Source organism: Dothidotthia symphoricarpi (assembly GCF_010015815.1).
Source record: "Dothidotthia symphoricarpi CBS 119687 unplaced genomic scaffold P153scaffold_19, whole genome shotgun sequence".
In the NCBI taxonomy this organism is placed as follows: domain Eukaryota; kingdom Fungi; phylum Ascomycota; class Dothideomycetes; order Pleosporales; family Dothidotthiaceae; genus Dothidotthia; species Dothidotthia symphoricarpi.
The window spans coordinates 824,783-848,226 of record NW_022985026.1 but is presented as its reverse complement, the minus strand read 5'-3'; the positions used below and the strand labels follow the sequence as shown (position 1 = coordinate 848,226).

At 40.0% G+C, this 23,444-nt stretch overlaps 5 protein-coding genes across 5 annotated transcripts; 3 read left to right on the top strand and 2 right to left on the bottom strand.

The window, feature by feature from the left end:
- Positions 1-11,025: 11,025 nt before the first annotated feature.
- P153DRAFT_434311 (uncharacterized protein) lies at positions 11,026-11,810 on the top strand (the record flags this gene model as incomplete). The annotated part of the gene is made up of 2 exons (XM_033673072.1): positions 11,026-11,033; positions 11,123-11,810. The coding sequence occupies 2 exons, from the start codon at positions 11,026-11,028 to the stop codon at positions 11,808-11,810; spliced, it is 696 nt and encodes a 231-aa protein (XP_033520301.1).
- Positions 11,811-12,302: 492 nt separating this feature from the next.
- P153DRAFT_324269 (glycoside hydrolase family 131 protein) lies at positions 12,303-14,392 on the top strand. Its single transcript, XM_033665236.1, has 2 exons — positions 12,303-12,773; positions 12,826-14,392. Exons 1-2 carry the CDS (start codon positions 12,722-12,724, stop codon positions 13,986-13,988), a joined length of 1,215 nt encoding a protein of 404 aa, XP_033520300.1. The 5' UTR covers positions 12,303-12,721; the 3' UTR covers positions 13,989-14,392.
- A 119-nt stretch (positions 14,393-14,511) lies between these two features.
- P153DRAFT_425672 (uncharacterized protein) lies at positions 14,512-16,180 on the bottom strand. Its single transcript, XM_033672555.1, has 2 exons — positions 15,840-16,180; positions 14,512-15,784 (listed from the first exon to the last, which is right to left on the bottom strand). The coding sequence occupies exons 1-2, from the start codon at positions 16,059-16,061 to the stop codon at positions 14,771-14,773; spliced, it is 1,236 nt and encodes a 411-aa protein (XP_033520299.1). The 5' UTR covers positions 16,062-16,180; the 3' UTR covers positions 14,512-14,770.
- A 2,150-nt stretch (positions 16,181-18,330) lies between these two features.
- P153DRAFT_299002 (glycoside hydrolase family 28 protein) lies at positions 18,331-19,597 on the bottom strand (the record flags this gene model as incomplete). Its single annotated transcript, XM_033664251.1, has 3 exons — positions 18,331-18,586; positions 18,649-18,863; positions 18,920-19,597. The coding sequence occupies 3 exons, from the start codon at positions 19,595-19,597 to the stop codon at positions 18,331-18,333; spliced, it is 1,149 nt and encodes a 382-aa protein (XP_033520298.1).
- Positions 19,598-20,537: 940 nt separating this feature from the next.
- Positions 20,538-23,047, top strand: P153DRAFT_369901 (DDE-domain-containing protein). Its single transcript, XM_033668886.1, has one exon. It carries the CDS (start codon positions 20,709-20,711, stop codon positions 22,638-22,640), a length of 1,932 nt encoding a protein of 643 aa, XP_033520297.1. The 5' UTR covers positions 20,538-20,708; the 3' UTR covers positions 22,641-23,047.
- The last annotated feature ends 397 nt before the right edge of the window (positions 23,048-23,444 follow it).

The window sequence follows — 23,444 nt, the reverse complement described above, 5'->3', positions numbered from 1 at the left end:
AGCTAACTAGGTAATCTAAGTATTAGAAAGTAGGCCTACTACCTATTATAGTACTTATAGTAGAATATCTACTAGCTCTAGCCTTATCCTCTCTATAACCCTCTTGCTAATTACTCTAAAATACTTATACTCTAAGTTAACTAATACTCTTATATATTTAGTATACTTAAAGAAGAGGAGTATTAAAAACAGTAACTTATCTATTTAATTACTAATATCTACTATAATTTTATTTCTTTCCTAATAGAGTAGCTGCTCCTCTACTATAGTATTCTTATAGGGCCTCTAATTAGGGTTTTAACTAAAGGCCCTTAGTTTCCTAAATACTTATCTACCTAAAGAAACTATACTGTATAAATTCTTACTAACTTAGTAGATACAGCGTTAGTATAATTCTAGAGATAGTATCTACTTCCTCTATATTACGTATATAAGCCTGTAGCTTTACATTAGTAGAAAAGATCTTTAGGAACCTAATTAGCCTATTTTAGTTCTACCCTAGTATTTTAACTACGTAAAACTTACTAGTCTATATTATTTCTAGTTCTTACTGCTCTAATATAGATTATTTAGATATTACTATCCTAATCTTGCTTTAGCAAGGCTAGTTTCTATAAAGTTAATTATATCTATACCTTAATAGCTATAGTCTTAATATCTACTATAATTACTTTATATTTTTTAATAGCAAAATTATAGTTTATACATAAAACTCCTTAATAAAGTACTACTATCTATATATTACTATTTAAAGCCTACTATATTTTACTAAGCTTCTACTTATAGTTCTAGCTACTACTACTACTCTATACTAGGAGCTACTTAAACTAAATAAAGAACTTAGAAAATAGCTCTACCTTTCCTTAGTAGATTCTCTTAAGTTTAGCCTAGGCCTGTTCCTTACTATAATTATTACTGTAGTAGAACTTAAGATATTCTATAAAGTGTACAAGGTTCTATAGTCTATTCTTACCTTTAGCCTTATAGTATACTACAACCTCCTTCTAAATAGTAGTGCTAAGGTTAGCCTAGATAAATATAAACTAGTCTTATAAGTTCCTAATAAACTTACTATTAGTATATAGCTTATATATAATAGTAACTTTCTATACTTTAAAGTATATCTTATTACCTAAGAAGAGTTCTCCTATAGGAAGCAGCTTCTGCTAGAGCCTTTATTAGTCTATACCTCTACTAGCCTTATTCTAGAGAGGTCCTAGAGTTAGCAGTATAGATACTAATACTAAAGCTCTACCTAGGAGGGCTAGTTAAGGTCTTAGAATAGTAATATAGAGGTTTTACAAATCCTCTAGCTATTATTATAATATAGCTATTATAGCCTAATTCTCCTCCTATTACTCCTATAATTCCTAAAGTCTATTCTAGATGTCCTATATTATAACGTTATTAGTAGAGAGAGAGTAATTCTAAGTAACACTGTCTATCCTATCTCTTATAGAAGAGTATTTTTTAGAAGAGAGAATATAAATATTATAGACTAGCCTTAGAGTTAAGCTATAATAAGTATTAATAATAGTATTATATTCTCTAAAGAGTAGAGAAGGATCCTATATATATATATATATCTCTCTAGTCCTACTAAGCCAAGACTAAGGTATAGGCAAAGCCTAAGCCTATTACATTATCTATATAATAAAATAAGCTAGATCTTTCTTTAGGACTGTTTTTATCTATACTAATATAGTAGAAAGCTACTTATAAATTATATTCCTACTTTAATATAGGTAAATGTAAACGTTCTTCTAGAAGACTTAGTATAGTAATATCTTATCTATAAGTTCTGTAATTTCCTAGTTAGCTGTCTAAGTTAATAAATTAATATTATAAAAATTGTCCTTAAGAAGTATAAGGAGTATATATCTAAATAGAATTATATATTCTGTATATAAGAGTTTAAAGCCCTAGCAGAAGTTATATAAACTAAATTCTAGAGGCTTTTTATAGCTAACTAGTTTAGTTTTACTGTTATAATAGAACCTAACTATTAGTCTAGAATACCTAGTATAAGGCTCTCTAAAGTAAGTAAGCTTAAATATATTAATATATTACTATAATATTAAGAGTTTTGGGCAGAGATTGTTATCTTACTTCTACTAATAGTATATAAGGCACAGAATATCTTATATACTAGGTAAGACTTACTTACTTAGCAGGGATAATTAATTTAATAGTAGATATCCTATTATCTTATCTTAGGCAGTTCTAAAGATAGCTAATATAGATATAGGATAGTAAAGGCAGCGTAGCGCACTATATAATAGTAGGCAAAGTTACAGACCTAGAGAGTATAGAGTATATAAGTTATATAGTAATAGTAACTAGATTAAGTAGTAGTTTATAATTAGAGTTCTGCTATAGTTTATTAGAGTAATAGACTTCCTACAGTATTATATTTAGACAGAAAACTTACTTTTCTTTATATAGGTAAGCACCTAAGTTCTAGTAAAGGTAGCCGTTAGTAGCTAGCAGTAAGGTAAGCAGGGCTAAGTAGTATAAATATTACGCCCTAGCTAGTAGAGTAGTAGAGGCAGTAAAAGCAGTAGAAGTAGTTAAGGGGGTAATACTCTAGAGAGTGCATTATTATACTTAGTACCAGCGCGGGCCTTAATCTAATGTTTTGTTAAAGATATAATAGCTTCTCTAAGGAGGAGATACAATCTAGTTAGTAAGGTAAAGAGAAGTAAGGTAGTTAAATAGTTACGTAGGTAAGTTTAAGTTTAGGTTATAATAGTATAAAAACATAAGTTAAGTATAAGCTAAGGCACTAGTAAAATAGAGAGAAAGATACTATAGGGTTATTAGATTATATTAGTTTTAACCTAGTAAGTGTAGAGTTATTCGCGTTGTTAGGTAGGTATAAAATATAATATTAGTATACTAAGACATTTAAAGGCTAGTTATTTTAGTATAAGCTACTAAGGTATAATTAAGACTATTATAGATCTTTACGTTAAGAGGCAAAGGTTAAGTTAATATAGTAATATATCTTATCTTTAATTCTATTACTAATATAATTTAATAAGGTAAAGGCTATATAGTTATTACTAAGTTATATATTACAGTAGCGTATAGTAAAATTAAGAATAGGAACGTCTAATACTTAAGCTTTAGTCTACCCTTATATATCTCTCTCTAACTCTCTAGTACTTAGATCTAGCTGCGCTGTAATCTAGTAATACTATAACTACTGCCCTATCCTTATATTAGCTAACGTCTGCGTAGGTTTCTAAGGTAGACTTCTAGACTACTATCTCTATAAAGCTCTACTAGCTTATCCTTATAAACCTTAACCTTACTAATATCTATATTACTTACACCTTATCCTAATTTATAAAAAGCGCTACTAAAAAGGACTTTATTAAATACTTCTAAGGTATTAATATTACCTTTACAGAAGCTAGTTTAGCTAGGCTTATCTAGCTCTCCTCCCTAGCTAGCCTTATAGCTATTATTAGCTAGATTAATATTATAATTAGTACTTCTATCTTACGCTAGAAGAGCTACTGTATTCTTACTAACTCTAGGAATAACGTTAATATCTAGCATATCTTTAAGGATATAGACAAAGACCTGTCTCTAGGTAGGTATATCTTATAGATAGCTATACTTTAAGAGTTAATATTAGTAAATACCCTTACTAGAGGCAGCAGCGCTGCTCTTATACTTACAGTATATCTTTACTAATTTCCTGCACTAAGAGAGGTAGTAGTCTATAAAGGCAGCCTAGTTATAGCTTATATAAAGATGCTAGGTTATCTTAAACTATATAATCTACTAAGTTCTCTAGTCTCTGCTATTATTAGGGGTATTAGTAAAGCAGGACTAAGACTTAAGTTATTCTATATAGTCTACTACAGTAAAGGCGTCTACCTACACAGCTTCCCTATACTAGAGATTAAGTAGCTAACCTATCTAAGTATAATACTTAGGGTACTAGATATATTACTTAGTTTAGCTATATCTAGTAAGTTATACTCTTATATAGCTAGTAATCCTAGTTAATATATTAAAGCTAATATTAATAGATTATTTACTCTCTTTAGTATACCTAGATATATTCTTACCCCTCTAGAAGCTGTCCTAGCTAAGGTACCTTACTATACAATTCTCTTACGTAAGCCTTAGGTAAACCTGCCTCTACTAGCTATATAGTATATATATATAAAGCCTATTAAGTTTCTGCTTAGTAGGCGCAGTAGTAAATAGGCTACTATTTACTTCTTTTCTCTTTGCCTACGTAGCTCTCTAATAACTTAAGTTTATAAGGTATAAGTTTAAGACCTAACAGAACCTCTAATAGATTCTCTTATATATTATAACCTTACTAGATATAGTAGCCTTTACTATATCTAGTTTATATATATATAGTTAGTTAGTCTAATACTGCTCTTCTCTGTCTTACCTACTAGTAGTAAGGCAAGATAGGTATCTCTATAAAATATATACCTTAGAGTGTAATAAGTGTATATATAGAATGTAGATACTATACATTTATATATTAGAAAAGTGCGTAATAGATTAACTTTATTAAGTTAAAAGATTTCTTTAACTAGTAGAATTTACGTTTATATTCCTCTTATAGAATCTAGTATCTACTCCTAGTATATATATTTCTTAATTTATATATATATTAGCTAAGTATTTCTTAAGTAACCTAATTATTACTAAAAATCTTCTTTCTATAAACTTAAAATATATACTGCTCTATAATACGTTAATAAAGTATATTATTAAACTTATTAAGCTGTTAAGCTCCTCTTCTATAATATTAAGATTTATTTTTAATTATAATAGAAACTTATAGAAATAAAGTATTAATTAAATTTATTACTAAGAAGTAATTAAGTATAGACTCTATAGGGGTTGTCTAGCTCTACTCTACTCTATATATACTGTAGTACTAATAGCATAAAGCGTTATTATAAAGACAAAGGTAATAATAAATATAACTTTAACCTTCCTATAAAATAAAGCAGACTAGGTTTAATAACTTAATAATTACCTACTCTTAATAAAGATAGTATATTACCTAAAAATAGAATCTATATAAACCCTATTAGTATACTTACTTTAGATACTTCTAGTATATCTACTAGTAGTTATATACCTGCCCTTTTACTTATACGTGCTTCTAGTCTCCTTCTTAGCCTCCTTATTACTGCTTACGTACAGTATCCTTATTAGTATACAAATAGGACCTGCTAAAGCAGTAGCTAGCACTAGGCTTAGTATAGCTTACGTAAGCACTTAAAGATATATAGCTAACTTATACCTATAGTATCTAATAAGTAATCCTCTATATATAGCTTTAACCCCTAGCACCTCTTCTTAATCCTATCCTATATACATAAACTCTCTATCTTGCCTATAGACAGTATACAGCTAGAGTTTAGTAGTAGATACAGTAGATATAATAATGCAGATAGCTAGCATAGCTAGTACAGTATTAGCCGTCTAGAAAAGGATAATAAGGGGTAGGTTATTCTATCTAGGTTACTGTACTGTAATACGTCTAGAAAGGTAGTGTCTAATAAGAATAATAAGTTTACACTACCTACGCTATTAGGGGAGATAGAGGAGGTAGAAGAGAAGGTTAGTAATAGCTCTATAAATAATAAGGCTAGGAGGTTACCTATACTAAATAAGACTATAAATTACCCTAAAATAATTAAGTTCTAGATAGATAGGCTTATTAGATGCTAAGTTAAGCAGTAGATAGTAGCAGAGGTTACGTTAGTAGGCAAAGTAGGTAATACGCATATATTTCTTTTATACTATATATTCTGCTTTTATTAAGGGTGCTAACTGTATTATAATATCTTTACTATATAAAAAGAATGCGTTATATATATACATTAGACTATCCTACCTAGCGCCTAGCTATCTGCCTACTATATATTCTAGCCTTTTTACTCTATCTCCTTAGCCTATCCTATATACCTACCTTAATAGACAGAGGCAGTAATATTAATTATAGCTAGCGTAGTTTATAGTATATTAGCAAAGTTCTCTAGCAGGTTGTAGTAGTTAAATATACAGTTATTACAAATTTATATTACTTGTTTAGTTAGGCGCTACGTAATACTCTTGTGCTAGGTAGAGGCTGTAGCCGTAGCTAGGACCCTCTAGGAGACGTTTATTAGTAGTAGTAAGGTCTAGTAGTCCTTCCTGCGCAGTAGAGTTTCTACGGCCTTGTTATTAAACTTACTATCTAATACCTTAGTCTTATTAGTTATACAGGTAAAGACGTTAATAATCTTAGGTATACGCGTAGCTTCTACTTAATAGTTAGGTATAGCTTTAAAGGTAGGTAGCGCTACTTCCTCTTAGTTATTAATAATAGACTTAGAGAGAAGGGGCGTTAGGGCTTTCTACTACTTCTCTTCTTTACCTTCTCTACTATCCTTATTACCTTTAATAATCTCTCTACTATCTTTAGACTAGTTTATAATTTCCTCTATATTCTTAGATACTTTAATAACTTCCTCCTTATTATTAAATCCTTTAGGATAGTTAATCTCTACTTCCTCTTTATTATTATTATTATTATATAAGGCTTAATTAACTTACTTATATACGCTCTTATTACCTAAATTAAACTATAACTTAATATAGCTAATAGTATCTCTAGGTTAAACTACTCTAGAAGATCCTACGTTTTATATCTTAAAGTTATCTCTACTGTCCTCTTTAAACTTATCCCTACTATCCTTCTCTAACTTATCCCTACTATTCTCCTCTAACTTCTTATTATCTAGTCCTCCTCTCTCTGCCTTACTATTATTAAACTCTACTCTCTCTACCTTACTATTATTAAACTCTATTTTCTTTACCTTATTATTATTAAATCTTCCTTCCTTAATCTAGTAGTTATCTAAGTCCCTCTTATTAACCCCCTTATCCTCCCTGCTCTCTTCTTCTTAGTTATTTTTAGGTTTCTTATTAAACTTATCTAATGTCTTAAAATGTTAGAGGAAAAGGGTCTCTGTTAGCTAGGCTAGACTACCTATACTATCCTCTAATAACTACCTATAAGCCCTTTACTTACTAATATAGGACTGTTAGACTACTTTATATTTATTATTACTAGTTTGTTTACTATTACAGTATTAGCTAGAGGGTTAGTATCTAGGGATATATTATACCTTTGCAGGTATGTAAATATCTTTACTTAGTATTCTTTATCTTTACTTACAACCTAGTTCTATAGACAGATTACCTACTTCTTACCTAGTCCTACTATTTACTAGATAAGGTTATAGTTAACAGATAGCAGTAGAAGCTTTATTATCTTCTAGAACACTATCTTTATAAGCGCTTTCTTGTCTTGCTTTAAGTCTATATCTTTGTCTTTGCTAGGGGTTGTGTCTGCGTTAAAAGGGGTATTCTTCCTTTAGTAGTTATTCCTCTACTGTCGTTTTAATAGGTACGGTTTATTAGGTTAAAGAAGTGTAGCCTACTTCTTAAGTATAGAGCGTTTTAGAGCTGTCTTGAATTTCTTTATTATATATATTTATTACCTAATTATTAATTCGTACTATAGATATTTACTCTATAGTAGTAGCTACGTCTTTTGTTTTTTTATTATGTTAGTATTGTTAAACCCCTCTGCGTCTTAAAGATTAGATTACTTCTCTATCTTGGTTAGTAGACTACTCTTGTCTAATTATTACCCTTATTTACTAAGAGGTATAGCTGCCTACTTCTTTCCCTTAGCTTTTCTCTTCTTAGCTATAGTGCTGTTGCCAGCGTAATATTTAGGGAATATACCTAGTATAAAAGAAAAGGACTGCAGATAAGTAAGTACAACTGCTAGGCAAGTACGTAGAACTACTAGGTAAGTAGTTTACGTTGTAGTATTTATCCTACGTCCTAATATTAAGCAGTCTGGCGCTAGAGTTAGTAAGAGAACTTAAGTATACTAAAGGCAGAAGTAATACACTTAACCTACTAAAAGCTATACTAGAGATAGCTAGCGTTACTAGCTCTACTCTTAATATATATTAGCCTTTATAGGCACGCTTACCTCCTTTCTTTCTTTACTAACTATTACAAAGGTTAACGTATCTACTTAGTTATAACGTATACCTACTATTATGCGTTACTTAGTATCTAGTCTCCTTACAGAGACTAGAAGCCTTATATATTAGTTAGGTATAGTTATAGTATAGAGATAAAGCAGCGCTGTTAGTTACGTTAACACTTAGCTTTATTACTAAACTAAATAGAAGGGTTATTATAAAGCAGCACTATTAGTTATATTAACACTTAGCTTTATTAACTTACCTCTATTAATCTAACTAAGGTAGCATCTGCTTAGCTATAGTATCTGCTTAGCCTTATTAGTTACCTCTCTAGTAATAAAGTTATACCTTAACGCAGTACTAAGGCTTCCTACTAAACTAACTCTAACTATTAATATTATAAAATATTGCTGGTACCCTTCCTACTTAATCCTATTACTAGGCTTATATATACTAACTTATAGATAGGAATATATACTACCAGCTCTAGCTACACCTAGCTTATACACAGTAATACCTAGGGAAGACATTAGGTAAAGGAGGGTTATAATAGGGGAATATATATAATACAGCGTCTTAGTTATAAACGCTCTGCACGCAGAGGTGTTAAAACTATACGTCTAGACTGTAGAATACCTACTTCTACTATTCTATATAATAATAGTAATATACTCTTGTACTAGCGTTAGATTATATAATTAGCGTACAATAGTTTTTATAGTAGAGTTACTACTTACTCCTACTATTTAACACGTAAGAAATCTAATAAGCTAGTAGACTTTACCTAACCTATATAACGTTGTATATCTTATAATAGTTATGCACTGTTATTATACGTTTTGTTTAGCCTGTTTTTGTTTTATAGTGTATCTAGCTCTACGTACTAGCGTATTTATATAATGTTAAAGAAATAGAAGCTAAAGAAGAAGTCTTTACTGCTACTACTATTAAATAGTTTAATATAGCTAAGCTTATTACAGAGCTAGACAAGTAATAAGAAAAAGAAGTAAAAGAGTAATAAAAAGAAAAACAAGAATAAGCTAAACTATATTATAGTAAAGGCTTACCTAATTACTATTAACACCTTAGTAAGGCAGTAGATTACGCCTAAGCTTATTATAAAGAGCTTTCTGCGTTTTATAAGATAAAGAAAGAAGTATAACTTATAACTTTCTTTTCTAATATATCTAATTAAAACTACAGAGAAAAAGTTAATATATTCTTTGTATACTAGCTTAAGGAGGCAATTAATAATAGTATAATCTCCTATAATAATATATACTATATTAAGGCAATGCCCTATATTACTCTTAGCTATCCTTATACTTATATATATGTTAACAGACTAGACTATACAAAGAATACAGAGAGTAAGCCTAAGTAGAATAAGTAGAAGGTTAATATAGCAGAAGCATTACGTAGCCCTAGTGTACCAGCTAGATAAGTATTAGGTCCTAGGAACCTCTAGAAACGCAAGAGAGGTTACAGTAATACTAATATAGAGCTAAGGAAGAAAGCTAAGAAGTTAGCTAGAGAAATTAAGCAGAGATTAAAACTAACAGTACTACTCTAAGTCTCTATCCTATAGATTAATAATGCAAAGGAGGACTCCTTAAGTAACGCTGTTACTGCTATTACTATATCTACCTCTATATCTACCTCTATATCTGCCTCTGTATCTGCTTCTATATCTGCCTCTATATCTACCTCTACATCTGCCTCTGCGTCTAGCCCCTCTACTACTACAGCTGTTAAATTAAATTTTAAGTATAAAAAGAATACAAAAGCTAAGTATAATAATACAGTAATACACTGCATTAAACGTAAAGCTTTTATTAACCTCTTAGCTAATCTACCTAACACACTACTAAGGAATATAGCGCCTTTATCTAAAATTATTATTACTTATAACTCTGTAAAGTAGGACCTTGTACGTAATAGTTACTTTAGAGAGATCCTTAAGATTCTTATCTAAAAAAGACTTAGCTTTAAAATACCTAGTTTACTACCCTAGAATAAGTCTAACGCTATACCTACAGATGTACTTAATAAGATACAGGCCCTAGGGTACATCTTATTAAACCTATTCTATTCTATCTTATTAGAAAAGAAAGCTTACCCTTGCTACCTTTAGTTCTCTATTTAGTGTAGAAGTTATACTTAATTTAAGCCTGTTTATGTTTAGTATAGTTTAATCCTAAAGATTAGAACGTCCTGTAATAATATAATTACAAAATAAGAGCTATGTTCTAACCTTTAGTATTCTTACCTATATTATAATATATACTGCAACGCTCCTTATTATACTGTTTAAAAGTCTAGCTAGATTAACCTTTCCTGTAATATATATTAAAACTAACTTAAGAAACTAAGCGTAATAGATAACTACTCTACAGCCTAGGCATTAATACAGACTTAATACATTTATACTTCTAAGTGTATACCCCTAGATACTGTACTACCTATCCTAGGTTAGGATTTTAAAGAATAAAATATAAGTTTTATTAAGTGCTAAGATAAGTTATATCTTGCTAAGAGTTATAGGTTAAGCGTTTTTACTAGGTCTACTATTAAGGTTACTACTGCCTGCTATGTAGCCTTAAGCTACTAGTACATTTTCTTTAGGCAGTAAATTTAAAGGGCATATTAAAAGTCTTGCAGTACTACACTTTAGATAGGAAGATACCTATATAGGACTCTAACCTAGTAACAAAGAAAAATTAGGATTAGGCTTAAAACTCTCTATATAATAGCTATTTCTCCTGCGCATTTAATTACATGTCGCCTTAGTTTACTGCTCTTAAGCGACATAATTCTAAAAACTACTACAATAATAGAGATTAGGGCAGTATTGTAACTGGCAGATTATAGAACAGCGTACAAACAGTAAGGGTGCTAAAGAAGTGGCTAACTAGTAGACTTGTAAGTTATCTTAGCAACTTTAATGTTTAATCCTTAGGTATAATTTAGGAAAACTTAGATGATTATGTAGGTTGGGCAAGTTAATGGGCGTGATAGTTTACTTGCAGTATTAATGTTATAATAATTGTGCAAGAGCATATCCTTTCCGTTGATAGCGACAAACGCTGCCTCAGTATACGAGCTAAGAAACTGGATGATGTAGTTCAGATCTGTGAGGAGAAAGAGGACCTTCGACACGGTTTGCACTCTTCAACCATATGGCAGATGATTGCTGCCCTTGATGTGACATACACCATGGGAGAGTCTCGTGAGGAAGTGGTTTGGCGAAGCCTGATAACTAATAGAGGAAACGTTTCACCTCCAGAGAGCGCTCAGTACCCAGCCTGTTCGGATCTTCTCAAGCCATCTTTCCACGCTTGGATTCTCTGGCGATATGCTGTAGCATTCAACGAACCTACAACTTTCCCAATATCGTCCTCAGCCAACGACATCTTGCCAAGTCAGGCAGAAATTGACAAAGGGCGCAATAGGAGCAAAGTTGATCCTGTATACCTTGCTTTTCTTGCGCACCAAGCTTCCCTTTTCAATCTTTCCTATTCTCACGCGATGCGGCAACGCCCTTTCCGTACACGGCAAGGTTACTTTGGGATTGGTTCAAAATGCCTTGACGTAGGGGACTCTGTCTGGATTGTTCCTGGATGCCGTGTACCTATTATCCTTCGTCCTATTAAAGGCAGTGGGCGATACTGCCTTGTTGGTGGCACGTACGTTCATGGCGTTATGAATGGCGAGGCTTTGTTGAGCTGCACTGACTTGGACTTCGAGATGGTGGGCCTAGAGTAGGTACTATGTATGTTCAAACCGTACACCTTATTATTTCATCATATGACTTTTAGTAAAGTTGCCCCAAGTGTTCACTTTATGAGAGCTGCAAGGCAACGTTCATCACGAGCGAGTCGCTCACCCTTCAACGTGCCGCAACGCCATTGCAGCTCTGTCCTGGCTACTGGGTACTTTTCTACCCTGCCCACAGTTATATCTTTGTGCACCTCCCCTTCTTCTCCATCAGATGCCTCCACATCATTCTTGGACATGAAAACTGCCAACGTGCAGCGTGCCTGAATACAATGACAGCTAATCTCCGCCTTCATCTTCCGTGATGAAACAAACCGTTATGAGCAGGGACCGGTTCGTGAATCCTTTGATTCCGAGCCTGATGCGCTAATCTCAAACAAGCAAATTGTGGGACGCGTTTTCGATTGATATAGCTTAGCTCCAAAAACCGAAACGTTTCCATCCGTCTAACCGCTGTCATGCCATTTGGCTTTCTGTCACTACGGCTTGTGTCTGCAGCCACATTAAGAAGAACTGGGGTCTAGCACTGGGCACGTTGCTCAGAACTGACCTGGACCGTTCAGCCGGCACTGAGAAGATGCTCGTCCATGCAGCGCCGGCGGCTACTTGACACCAGCCAAGAGCAAGTCACTCAATACAGGTCTACGCCGTATTGAACGACCCTGCCATCGATGTTTCAGTTCTTGAATATTGAGGTGCAGGGTTGAGCTAGCGGATCCATCTCAGCCGACGTGAGGTTCGGGCTAAGCTGGGACGGTGAGACTTTCATTTGGATGGTACTTTATATTGCGCCTTGGGCCTTTTTGTCTCATGCATCCCACTACTGTCCTTCATTTTTCACTTCGTAGTTCATATTCACTTTTTTCGTGCAGCTGGTCTCTGTCCGTCTTCAATTCAAAATGTTTGGAAAAGTTGCTATCTTGAGTGCGCTCGTCAGCGCCGTGTCTGCTGGTGAGTCTTTTTTTGTAGAGCGGGTGTCTGTTGATATTGATGAACATGACAGGCACGATAGTTTGGGATGGAAGGTTCAACGACATGACCTCGAGTGCGGACCTCGAAAAGTGGTCATTCTCCAACCCAGTCGGCGCCTATCAGTACTACATTCACGGCTCAGGCGCGGTTGACAAATACGTCAACCTTGATACTTCGTACAAGAATCCCGCCGATACTGGCTCAAAGCAGGGTGTCAAGATCACCATTGATGAGACCGCCAAGTGGAATGGCCAGACCATGTTGAGGACTGAGCTTATCCCTCAAACCACCGCCGCCATCAACAAGGGCAAAGTTTACTACCACTTCTCGATCAAGACCTCTGCCGACAATGTCCCAACTTCGACCAACGAGCATCAGATCGCCTTCTTCGAGAGCCACTTCACTGAGCTGAAGTACGGCGGACAAGGCTCCAGCAACACTAACCTGCAGTGGCATGTGGGTGGTGTATCCAAATGGGACGTTGAATTGGTTGCAGATGAATGGCACAACGTTGCGTACGAGATCGACTTCGACGCAGGCTCAGTCACTTTCTGGCACTCGACCGGCAGCAGCCCCTTGACAAAGACTGCTGGTCCTTTCACCGCGAGCACTTCGTCCAATGGTGCTGACTGGCATCTTGGTGTCCTCCGTCTGCCTGGAAGTAACGATGGAACGGGGGCTGAGGATTGGTTCTTCAGCGGCGTGTATGTTGAGAGCGGCGAGCTCACAACGTCGGTCAATAGCTCTGGAGGCTCTGGTGACGCAGAGGAGCCTGCTGCCTCTTCAACTGCTGCCGCTGCCTCTTCAACTGCTGCCGCTGCATCTTCAACTGTTGTAGCTGCATCTTCCACTGTTGTCGCCACTTCTTCTACTGCTGTCGCTGTCGCTTCCTCCACAGTTGCAGTTGTAGTCGAGACACCTGTGGCGTCCTCGACTGCTGCAGTCGTTGAGACCCCAGTTGCATCGTCCACTGCCGTCACCTCTTCTGCCTCCATCGCCTCCGTCACCCCTGTCGCCTCTTCCACTCTTGTTACATCTTTCATCCCTGCTGCCTCCTCCACTGCATCTTCCACCGCATCTCCCACCGCCTCCGCCGGAGCTGGCTCCGACTCAGGCTCTGACGCCGTTCTACCCGAAAAATTCACAATCAAGCAGTTTGTCGCTTGGCTTAAGTTGAACCAGGGCGCCAACTGAGCACTCGTCATGTGCAAAATCCAGGACAGCATTCTTGTAGATAGTTTACTTTGTTAGCAGTTGTCAAATCTACCAATCTTTCACGTCAAATAAAAAGTTCGCGCTGAATTACGTGAGATCAACTCTGTGAAAGCTTGGAGTAGAGATGGAGAGTATTTGTCGACAATGTGGGACGGTGGCGAGGAGGTTAGACATTGGTCGCATTGAACCTAGTCGCGTAAAGGCTGGCAGCCATTCGTGAAGCCCATCATTATTGTAGGTTTTTGTTGTCGGATTCGTATTGGGTTCATGCCTTTGAATTATGCAGAAAATAACCTTATTTGTTTTTGATCACACAAACATACTACAATTCAAACAAAAGCTTGGACAGTACACAATTCTGAGCTACTCGAATCGACATTTAGCCCAAAATATATCCAGCCTGTTAGGCTATTCCTCACACAGCTACTTCAATAGATTACATCAAACTGATGAGAAAGTTCCAACGCAGTTGTGGAGAACCATTTCCAAGCATTGAAAACGAGCCGTCGAGCTTCCTCGGCACAGTCAGGTCAATATGGCTGAAAATAAAAAACCACGGGCGTAAGTATCACGGGCATGGAGAAGCTGAATAGGATGTCTTGCTCAGGTACTAAACCATGGTGTTGTCTTAGTCCGGTTATTTCCCATTACACCCTGACGCTTTGGCTGGACGGACACACAGTGTTCATAGACAGCCTGGAGATCAGGATGTGGAGACTACACGTACAAGGTCTACTTGCTAGACAAACACCGGACGCTCATCACAACTTAACAAATCCTGCAGGGCATCCTCCTTTTTCGGATACTTCCGCGAAGCCCATTGGGCATCCACCTCTTGTGTAGAACGTGTTTGAAAATTGACCAAATGTGGTGAAAGATCGAGCCTCGTTTTCTTTGACGAAAGACATGACTTGCTCGCCACCCTTGCCTTCGAGATGTTTTGGGCCAATCTCCTGAAGCTTATAACCTTCCGGCCTGAACTTTGAGTCGCCGGCCATGGGCAAACCGAAAAAACGGGTGTAGGCCGAGTAGAGCCAACTACTGTTCTTCGACGAGGCGACATACCATGGCTCGATTTCCCAAAACATCATGGGACGGTACCCGGCTGCATTCTCCTCGCCAAAGACCTGCAATGTAGAGTATCGCGGCAGCATCAAGTGACGGACAAAATACTTGCGCACGAGCAACATGAAGGATAGAAACGATTGTATGAAGGGGGTGGAATGTACTGGCAGCTTAAATGCGTCGCTGAGCCGCGCATCCATAAATGCTTTCAAGACGGCGTGCACAACAGGAGTGAGGAAAGCTGGGAGAGTAGACGCGTAGAGAGAGAAAACACCCTTGGCGATGAGGGCATTATCCTGTGACGGGGCCATATTGCGTGATTCAAAGTCCTCAATGAAGGTAGCACATGCGTCGAAGCTCTGGGGCACATCCTCGAGACCCATACGACGGCCAACCTCGTACCAAAATACCCAAGAAGCATGCTTCTCGAGCGCGACCGTCTGCCGCCAGTCGTACTTGTCGATCCACTGTAGAGCTTCGCAGGTGAGTAGGCAGAGGGTGTAGACCATCTGATCCATTTGAATCTTGTTGCCATAGCGGGAGTGAATCCAGTTCATGCGATTTATGGCGACGCAAGCTCGCTCGCTGTCAATGTCGTTGACGAGAAACTCGCCGACTAGAACGGTGGTGTCTGCGTAGCGTTTCCCGACACGGTCGACCATCTCTTTTGCTCCCACCGAGACCTTTGAGATGCCAGGAATCGCGAAGGCCTGTGATGTTAGCTCGATGTGAAAAAGTGAAGCAAGAGGTTGGGAGCGTGCTTACTCTGAGAAAAGCGAAATCTTTGCCAGCGAGGAATGTCCACGGGCACTCATAGAGGCCTAACTGACCGATGATAGCTTGAGCATCTCTATAGTTCAGATTCTTGAATTCCCCTGGTGTAGATCCATGCTGCTTCTGGATCTGCTCCACGCGACGATATCTGAGGCTTCGCACGACAACGAGGTAGCCGATGACAACCGGGATCAGGAAGAGACACGACAACATCCTGAATAGGAACGAGCCAAATGATGTCCCACGGGGTTAGATAGGGTAGGACAGTAATTGAAAGTAGAAGTAGAGCATTTTATGGCGGAGATCGCTGTCTATATACAAGACCATGCACTAAGCGTAGTTCCGTACTTGGATAAGTACAACAACGAGCCTGGGTAGGCTATCTGAGTTTAGCCTACCGTGCTGCACAGCGCACTGCCCGTGCACCCGCCACTATTCCATATCGATACTTGAGCCGAGAGGAATGTCTTCAGCGCCAAATCTTGCGCCTTAGCTACCTATATAATAGTCTGGTTTCAGCGTTAGACTTTACGAAAAGTCAAGTTCATTACATCTTCTACTAAGAGCTCATAGCTAGTGAGTAGAATGGAAAGTAGGCTGATGAAGCGCCCGGTAACGTTCGAGGCAGGATATGAACTCAGTATCCAATTCCGACTTGGCGTACTCGTGCGTACCCTGCTCATGCACGAGGGATGCGCTACCTACGCTCCATACGGTCTGCAGACATTGTCTGCTACGCCGCAACTGGGATGAAAGCAAGCTCCGGATAACTCATCAAGCATGTGCATGTATTTTGATAACGGGGCCAAGCTTGCTCCGCCTCTTTGCCTTTTGACTGTCTTCAGCTCTGTTGTCTGCCGAGTATGGTTTTAGACACGATGACCTGAATCCTCACTAGACCCGAAGATACTAAAAAAGCGTTGGAATAGACAGAAAAAGACGGATTTTCGTGACGTTTTGTTGAACCTGCTCTTCTTCCAAAGCCATCCTGCGAACGTGGTGACCGCGCACTGCGGAGCAAGTTGGAAATAAACTGCTGACTGCATGCTTAGGTACATGCACTATCAATTGATCCGATAAGAAACAATTTTGTTGGGAACCCTGTCACATTTCCCCACACATCTGACCACTCATGTGAGAGAACACGAACAGCTCTGTGTTGTGAGTAAACTTCGACGGAAGAACAGGAAAATTTGATCATGTTACAACAATCAGTTGTTATGCAGGAGGAAAACCTCTCTTTCTGTTTCTTCTGATCTTTTATATTTCCTATGTTAGCGGTGCGTCTTGACCACTCTTCGTTGGCCTAATTTATGAAAATCTCCCTAGCCGGGGGTAGGTTTAGCTTCATCTCTGTAACAATGCTGGGAATTGCTCAGGATCTCTCGATGTGGGATATACTTCGGAACACGATATCTATACCTACTTGTTCGGGAAAGTTTTTGTTCATCCATCACGCCATGCCCAGACCGCAATGCCTATGGGGAGGCACGGTTCTCATAGTCGGCTCGAGGTACTACCTCTACTCTTCAAGTCGCAACTCGTGTGTCCCATCGACGATTGAGCAACTTGCTATTTAGTGTCTTGAATCCTTCTTTTTCGCAGCCCCAATCAAACAACTTCATGTTGAATTGGTATATCCACTGTTTTCCATGATTTCCAGTACTTTTGATTTTTATTCTGACCTATACTGCCTTCAATGAGATCTTTATTACTATATCACTTTTCTCTCTAGATAGTTGTATTGGTTCCCCAGATCACGCACCGATTGGCATGTCATCGGCACGTGATTCACAAATTGATCACTGATTCAGCGGGCTGCTTCTTGATTGATAACCAGCTCAGTATCCTAACCATTAGAGGATTCAGCTCATTGTCCCCTCGTCCGGAGTCACCGCATGAAGTGCCCTTGCAAAGATAGTGACCGCTTCCTTTAGTACTGTGCCCGGCCCGCCAGCTTAGCTTCTTTTCTTCTTCAGGGGACGATCATTGTATCAAATTTGCTGCAGCAAGTCCATTGTTGTCTGTCTTGCAAATCTTCAACTTCTCGACCAAAAACTAGGATTGATAATGAGAGACCTGGTTAAAAGTGTTAATGTTGAATTCACTGATTTTACGGAGTCATCTGCCACTAAAATTGCGATTCTCACTGTTAATTTTTCAGAACGGTAGTAGCTTCCGTCAGCTGCTTGAAAAGTGGCAAAGTCTTGAATTAAAGCTACAGAGTTTTGGAGCTGAGAAGAAAAAAGAATGATACAGATGAACATTTACAGAGTGTGAATGACAACAAATACTTTTCTCATAAAACACAAAATTGAGAGGCTCAATAACCTTGTTATAATATTGCCGAATTCAAGACTTTCCTATGTACAAGAAGCTAGAAACACCTAGCATAAAGAGAGAATAACACCATGCCGCATGCGATTGACCAGTTGATAACCTTCGAGTTGTATACTTCAGAATGAAGTACCAATCTCGATCTCTAAGAGCACTTGGTAACACTCGGAACGTTGGTGCAGCTGCCATAAGTCTTTCCGCCGGTAACAACTACACTGCTCCAGGTCCAGCCAGTGCACGAGGTGCTGCTACCACAGGTGACAACAACATCGTAACCAGTGCTTGCTACGGCACCAGATCCGGAGATGTTCTCGATCGTCAAGGCAGTGATGGGGATACCAGTTCCCGCGGTTCCCTTCAGGTCACCTCCGTCGTAGTTCTGCTCGATGAGAATACCGTACCTGCCACGGGATAAGCATCTCTCTTCAAAAGTCAAGGCATGATGTCTAGGGAAGTGACTTACTTGGAGATGGAAGACAGAGTGATCTTGTTGTAAGTCACTTTGTTGATGGTGCCAGTATCGCCTACTGAGGCCTTGACGCGAATACCATTGACGGATTTGGTGACTTGGTTGTTGTAGAATGTCACAGTATCTACCGTGTTGCTTGTGCGACCACCGACCGATCCAATGGACAATCCATGGCCTCCCGAGCACAATCCGTTCTCGAATGTGATGCTCTAGCGAGTAGGTCAGCTATCAGCGTTGTAGGGTTTCCAAGTAATACGCGACTTACAGTTCCTGAGTTGATGGCTACACAGTCATCCTGGTTGTACACTTTCGCTCCATTAATGACCACGTTTGAGCTCGTTCCGATATCGAAGCCGTCAGTGTTGTGACCAAGGGAATCAGTGTCACCATCCGAGCTATCGATCGTCATATCCGTGATGGTGAGACCATCGCAGCTAGCGATACTGACAGCCTGAACAGGGGTATTCTTAATGCTCAAGTTGGTGATAGTCGAGCTGGTAAGAGAGTGCGCAGCGAAGAACTTCGGCTTGGTCTTGCCGCCATTGCTGCCTTCTCCGTCCCACCAACGCGCTCCATCAGCGTTGAGTACAGCTCCAGAAGCACCTGAAACCGTGATCTTGTTGCCGCCGATTGAGAGCAAGGGGCCGGCCCATTCTGAGTAGCCCCAGGTAGTGGTGCCTTGGAAAATGACTGTCGTACCGTCCGCAAGGTCAGAAAGGTCCAGTGTGGTGCCGGAAGGCACAGCGATGCTGGAAAGAACGATCGTAGAGCATGCCGTCTGAGACTTGCTGGCAGATGCAGCGCCAGCAGAGCCGGAAAAGGTACAACTGGTAGCACGTTTGACGACCTCGGGTTTGGGTGCAGCAGTAATCTCGGGTGCGGGTGCTGCAGTGGCAGACACCACAAGGGATGTGATCAACAGACCAAGAGATAGGGCGACCATGGTGATTGATGCTTGTTGTTGGTAGAGAGGTGCTTGGCTGCTTGGCTGCTTGGCCAGAATGCTTAGCATATGGCGTCTTTATAGCATTTGACGTGAAATTATTATAAGCCACTTCGTCCGCAGACTACGCGTCCAAATCATCCGGAACGCAAAATTCCTCCACCATGTAAATGAAGGGGGCGTCCCCATGTCCTCCAATGGACTGTAACCCTGTGCACAAAAGGAATGGTAGAGGTAGCTGGAAGTACTCTAAGTTCGTGCTGAGGGTGTACGTTGTAGTGCAGCAACTAATCAAGTGACAAGATAATTATGCTTTACATTGTAAAAGAGAAGGAAAGTTGGGATTCCGCCAATAGTATCAAGAACAATCAGAAACCCGAGTGCGGGGAGAACCCGGGGAAACGTTGGTGTGGCGTCCGCGTATATTGCGAGGACAATATCGGCGTTTTGACATTGAGCTTATTTCTCAAGCTAGACATGGTGCCCATGCACGCACACGTAACACTTCTAGCTTTCTCTCCAGCCCAAATACCGACTCACAAAATACCTCTGAGGACTGAATGCTCAGTGGCAAAAAGAACATGATTAGACAGTTGGCTAGGATCCTGCACTTGGCTTTGTATGCATATGCGCGCGATGATACCGTCTACGCACCTGATATGACAAGGCGTCATGATTGGGATTGATATATAGCAATCCATGCCGATCGCCCATTGTGTACTTTTCGAGACGATTTACCCTGGCCTGGCTTCTGTAACGATTGACCGATCGAATCTAGAACCATCTGAAGTGAAGAAGATCGACAGATTACGAGTCAGAGAAATACTTGACTAGCGTTTCATATATGGCTTGTCATCGCGTCTCTTAGTAACACTCTGTCTTTGTAGAGTAGTAGATCATGTAACGAGACCTATCACGTACCGAGAGTCCCCAACCACCCCAACCACCATTTTTCAACGCGCTGCATCTCAACACCACAACGTGACATTAGATTTCTGAATAGACTATCTTGTAGAGCATCATATTCTGCACAATCTGTGAATTTATTGTATATATTTTTTCTGTGTTGTGGTTGTGACTTACTCGTCGCGCAAACTTGGGATAGGTTACTATGGACAACCGTCGCATAACGCCTCTCCACCCACAACCCGCCTACAACAACGCGATAAATCACAAATCAGACGCTGAGGCTCTAATCAAGGAGGCCATCCGCCTCTTTGACGATGGCTATATTCCTACCGTTAGAGGCGCGTGTGGCGCTGTTGGCGCTGTATATACAACTACACTACACCGATTGAATGGCCGCCCATCAGCCAGAACAGCCCGCCACAAGCAGAGCGCTCTTACGCCAGAACAGGAGCTTGAGCTCATAAAATCTATCACCAATTGCGCCCAATGGGGCCTCCCGATGAAGCACTATCACGTCAAGGAGCTCGCAGAAGCCCTTGCTGGCCGTAAACTAGGCCTCTGCTGGGTGCGGCGCTTCATCAAACGCTCACCTCTATCCTCTATCGTTGCGCCAAAACTCGATCGTTCTCGCGCCTATAACCACGACACAGAGACGCTCGAAGCGTTTATCAACCTCACCCGCAAGGTTATCACCAGCTATAACGTTCTCCCGGAGAACATGTGGAACATGGACGAGAAAGGCGTGCTGCTCGGCCAGGCGCAGGCAGCTCGCGTCATCATACCAGCGCTGCGATCCTATCGCGACCGGCGCAAAGCCTTCATACAACAGCCAGGCTCAAGGGAGTTAGCCACAGCTATTGAGTGTATCAACGCTGCTGGCGGCTCTATCGCGCCCCTCCTGGTGTTCAAAGCTGCTTACCATCAGCAGAACTGGCTCGGTACTGATGGCGAGCGCGAGCGGTGGACGTACGCTACATCATCTAAAGGATGGACTGATAATGATCTTGGGCTTGCCTGGCTGAAGATTTTCGAGCGTGAGAGCCGCCCTCATGGTGTTGCAACACCAGCTGCGGCAGCTGATAAAACTCCAGTTTATCGCATACTGTTTATTGACAACCACGGCTCCCACGTCACCGCAAAGTTCCTGAGATACTGCCTCGATCACCAGATTGTGCTCATCGCCTTCCCGCCTCATTGTACACACTTTTTTCAGCCTCTAGATGTTGGTTTGTTCTCTCCTCTGCAGCGCTACTACTCAACAGCCATCTCCGACGCGGTGAGGTGGGGTAACGTAGTGGGGGTTGATAAACAGCTGTTTCTGTATTACTACTCTATCGCGCGCTCCAAGGCCTTTACTACAGCTAACATTAAGAGCGCCTGGAAGGCTGCAGGACTTTGGCCTCTATCAGCGCGTCCAGCAAAGCTGCGTTTCGACGCTGTCGCCACCGAGAAGAGCGCGCGCGCGGGCATCGATCGAGCCCAAAACCATGCCCGAGTCGCTGCTCAACACCACGACGCTGAGCGCGACGTCGCCTTGGATAAGCAGCCAGGATGGCCGTGGACGCCCACAAAGCCAGCCGAACTGAAATTCATGCAGTTTGAGCTTCTCTACACTGCGCTACAGTCTACTCCAGCTGCTCGGCGCCTCTCCAAGCTCACAAAGGCTTTTGCTACAATTGACGCGAAGCTCACGATTGCTACAACTGAGCTACAAAAGTATGAGCTATACAAGGTAGACAAGGCAACTAATAAGCGCCTTCAAGCCACCGGGCGACTCCTTGGAGAGTCTGACGCGATCAGAATCGAAGCTGAGGAGGCCTCAAAGAGAGCCTTGGCAGCAGCTTTAAGCGCCAAGAAAGCCTACGAAGATGGGGTTTATATGCCAGAAGTAGAGCTGGCTCAAACTGAGTTTGCTATCATTAATCCAGCTGAAGCTGGGCAACTACACGCCGCGTTTTGCCACGTATTTCGAGTAAACTACCAAGGAGTAAGCCCGCGTTGTGTTGGGATGACTTGGGACGGTCACAGTACCGCCTGTGGCGGCGGCAGGGGCGGCGCGTGGAAGCTCCACAACTACGTTTTCGAGCCCGCTCTTGCGCAGGATGCTTTTTATATAGACTGGGCTCCAAAATAGGCATCTCAGAATTGAATTTTAGAGCGTTGTTTTGAACTTGTGGGCGTGCGCGTTCTGTTGATTTTACCTCGGCTAACGACTCTCGGTACGTGATAGGTCTCGTTACATGATCTACTACTCTACCACCAGTGGTGTAATCACAGCATATGTTGTAGTCGAGGTTGAGTAGTGGGCTCGTCATATATATGACATCATTCGGGTTTTCACTCGCGCTAACATCGCGTTCTCGTACAATGTTTGTACAAAACTGATCAAATAGGCTAAATTATTGCATAGGACAGAAACTCATAACGGCTTCAATTGCCTTTGTTCGCCGACAAAGCTAAGGCGCCGTGCACTTCCAAAGAATTGTGTAAGCCAATGCAAGTTTGTTGACTGAGACAGGCCTGAAGGGAAGCTCCTTACAGATCAAGTCATGAAGAAAACCAACATGTGAGGCGTTCTTGACCAGATCAAATACTCCCTCATGTTTTTCAACGGTGGGAGTAAATGTTCGCATTATCACCAAGGTGTTCGAAGGTAGAATTGATGAGGAGAGTTAGAGGCGATCGAATATTACCCATAGCTCACTGGATCAACCAGAACACCAAAAATCAATGGTGCTGGAAAAATATTCTCGGAGATATCAAAACGATGGAAGAACGGAGAATGTAGATGACAGGCGAAGAAAACGGGTCATTGTAAGGGTTGATTGTGAGTAAACTGGCTTAGTATGCCTTACTCAGGTTGTTTGTAATTGAATTGACTACTATATCTTCAAACCTGAAACTCTTCCCCAACAGTCTACGCTCAAGTGTGTGCTTT

What these genes read in the sequence shown, in the direction of transcription:
- P153DRAFT_425672 (XM_033672555.1), bottom strand. Translation starts at nt 16,061, where the DNA reads ATGTTGTCGTGTCTCTTCCTGATCCCGGTTGTCATCGGCTACCTCGTT. An exon ending in AAGATTTCGCTTTTCTCAGA is followed by an intron (nt 15,785 to 15,839) that starts GTAAGCACGCTC and finishes CTAACATCACAG; the next exon opens with GCCTTCGCGATTCCTGGCAT.
- P153DRAFT_324269 (XM_033665236.1), top strand. Translation starts at nt 12,722, where the DNA reads ATGTTTGGAAAAGTTGCTATCTTGAGTGCGCTCGTCAGCGCCGTGTCT. An exon ending in CGTCAGCGCCGTGTCTGCTG is followed by an intron (nt 12,774 to 12,825) that starts GTGAGTCTTTTT and finishes TGAACATGACAG; the next exon opens with GCACGATAGTTTGGGATGGA.
- P153DRAFT_369901 (XM_033668886.1), top strand. Translation starts at nt 20,709, where the DNA reads ATGGACAACCGTCGCATAACGCCTCTCCACCCACAACCCGCCTACAAC.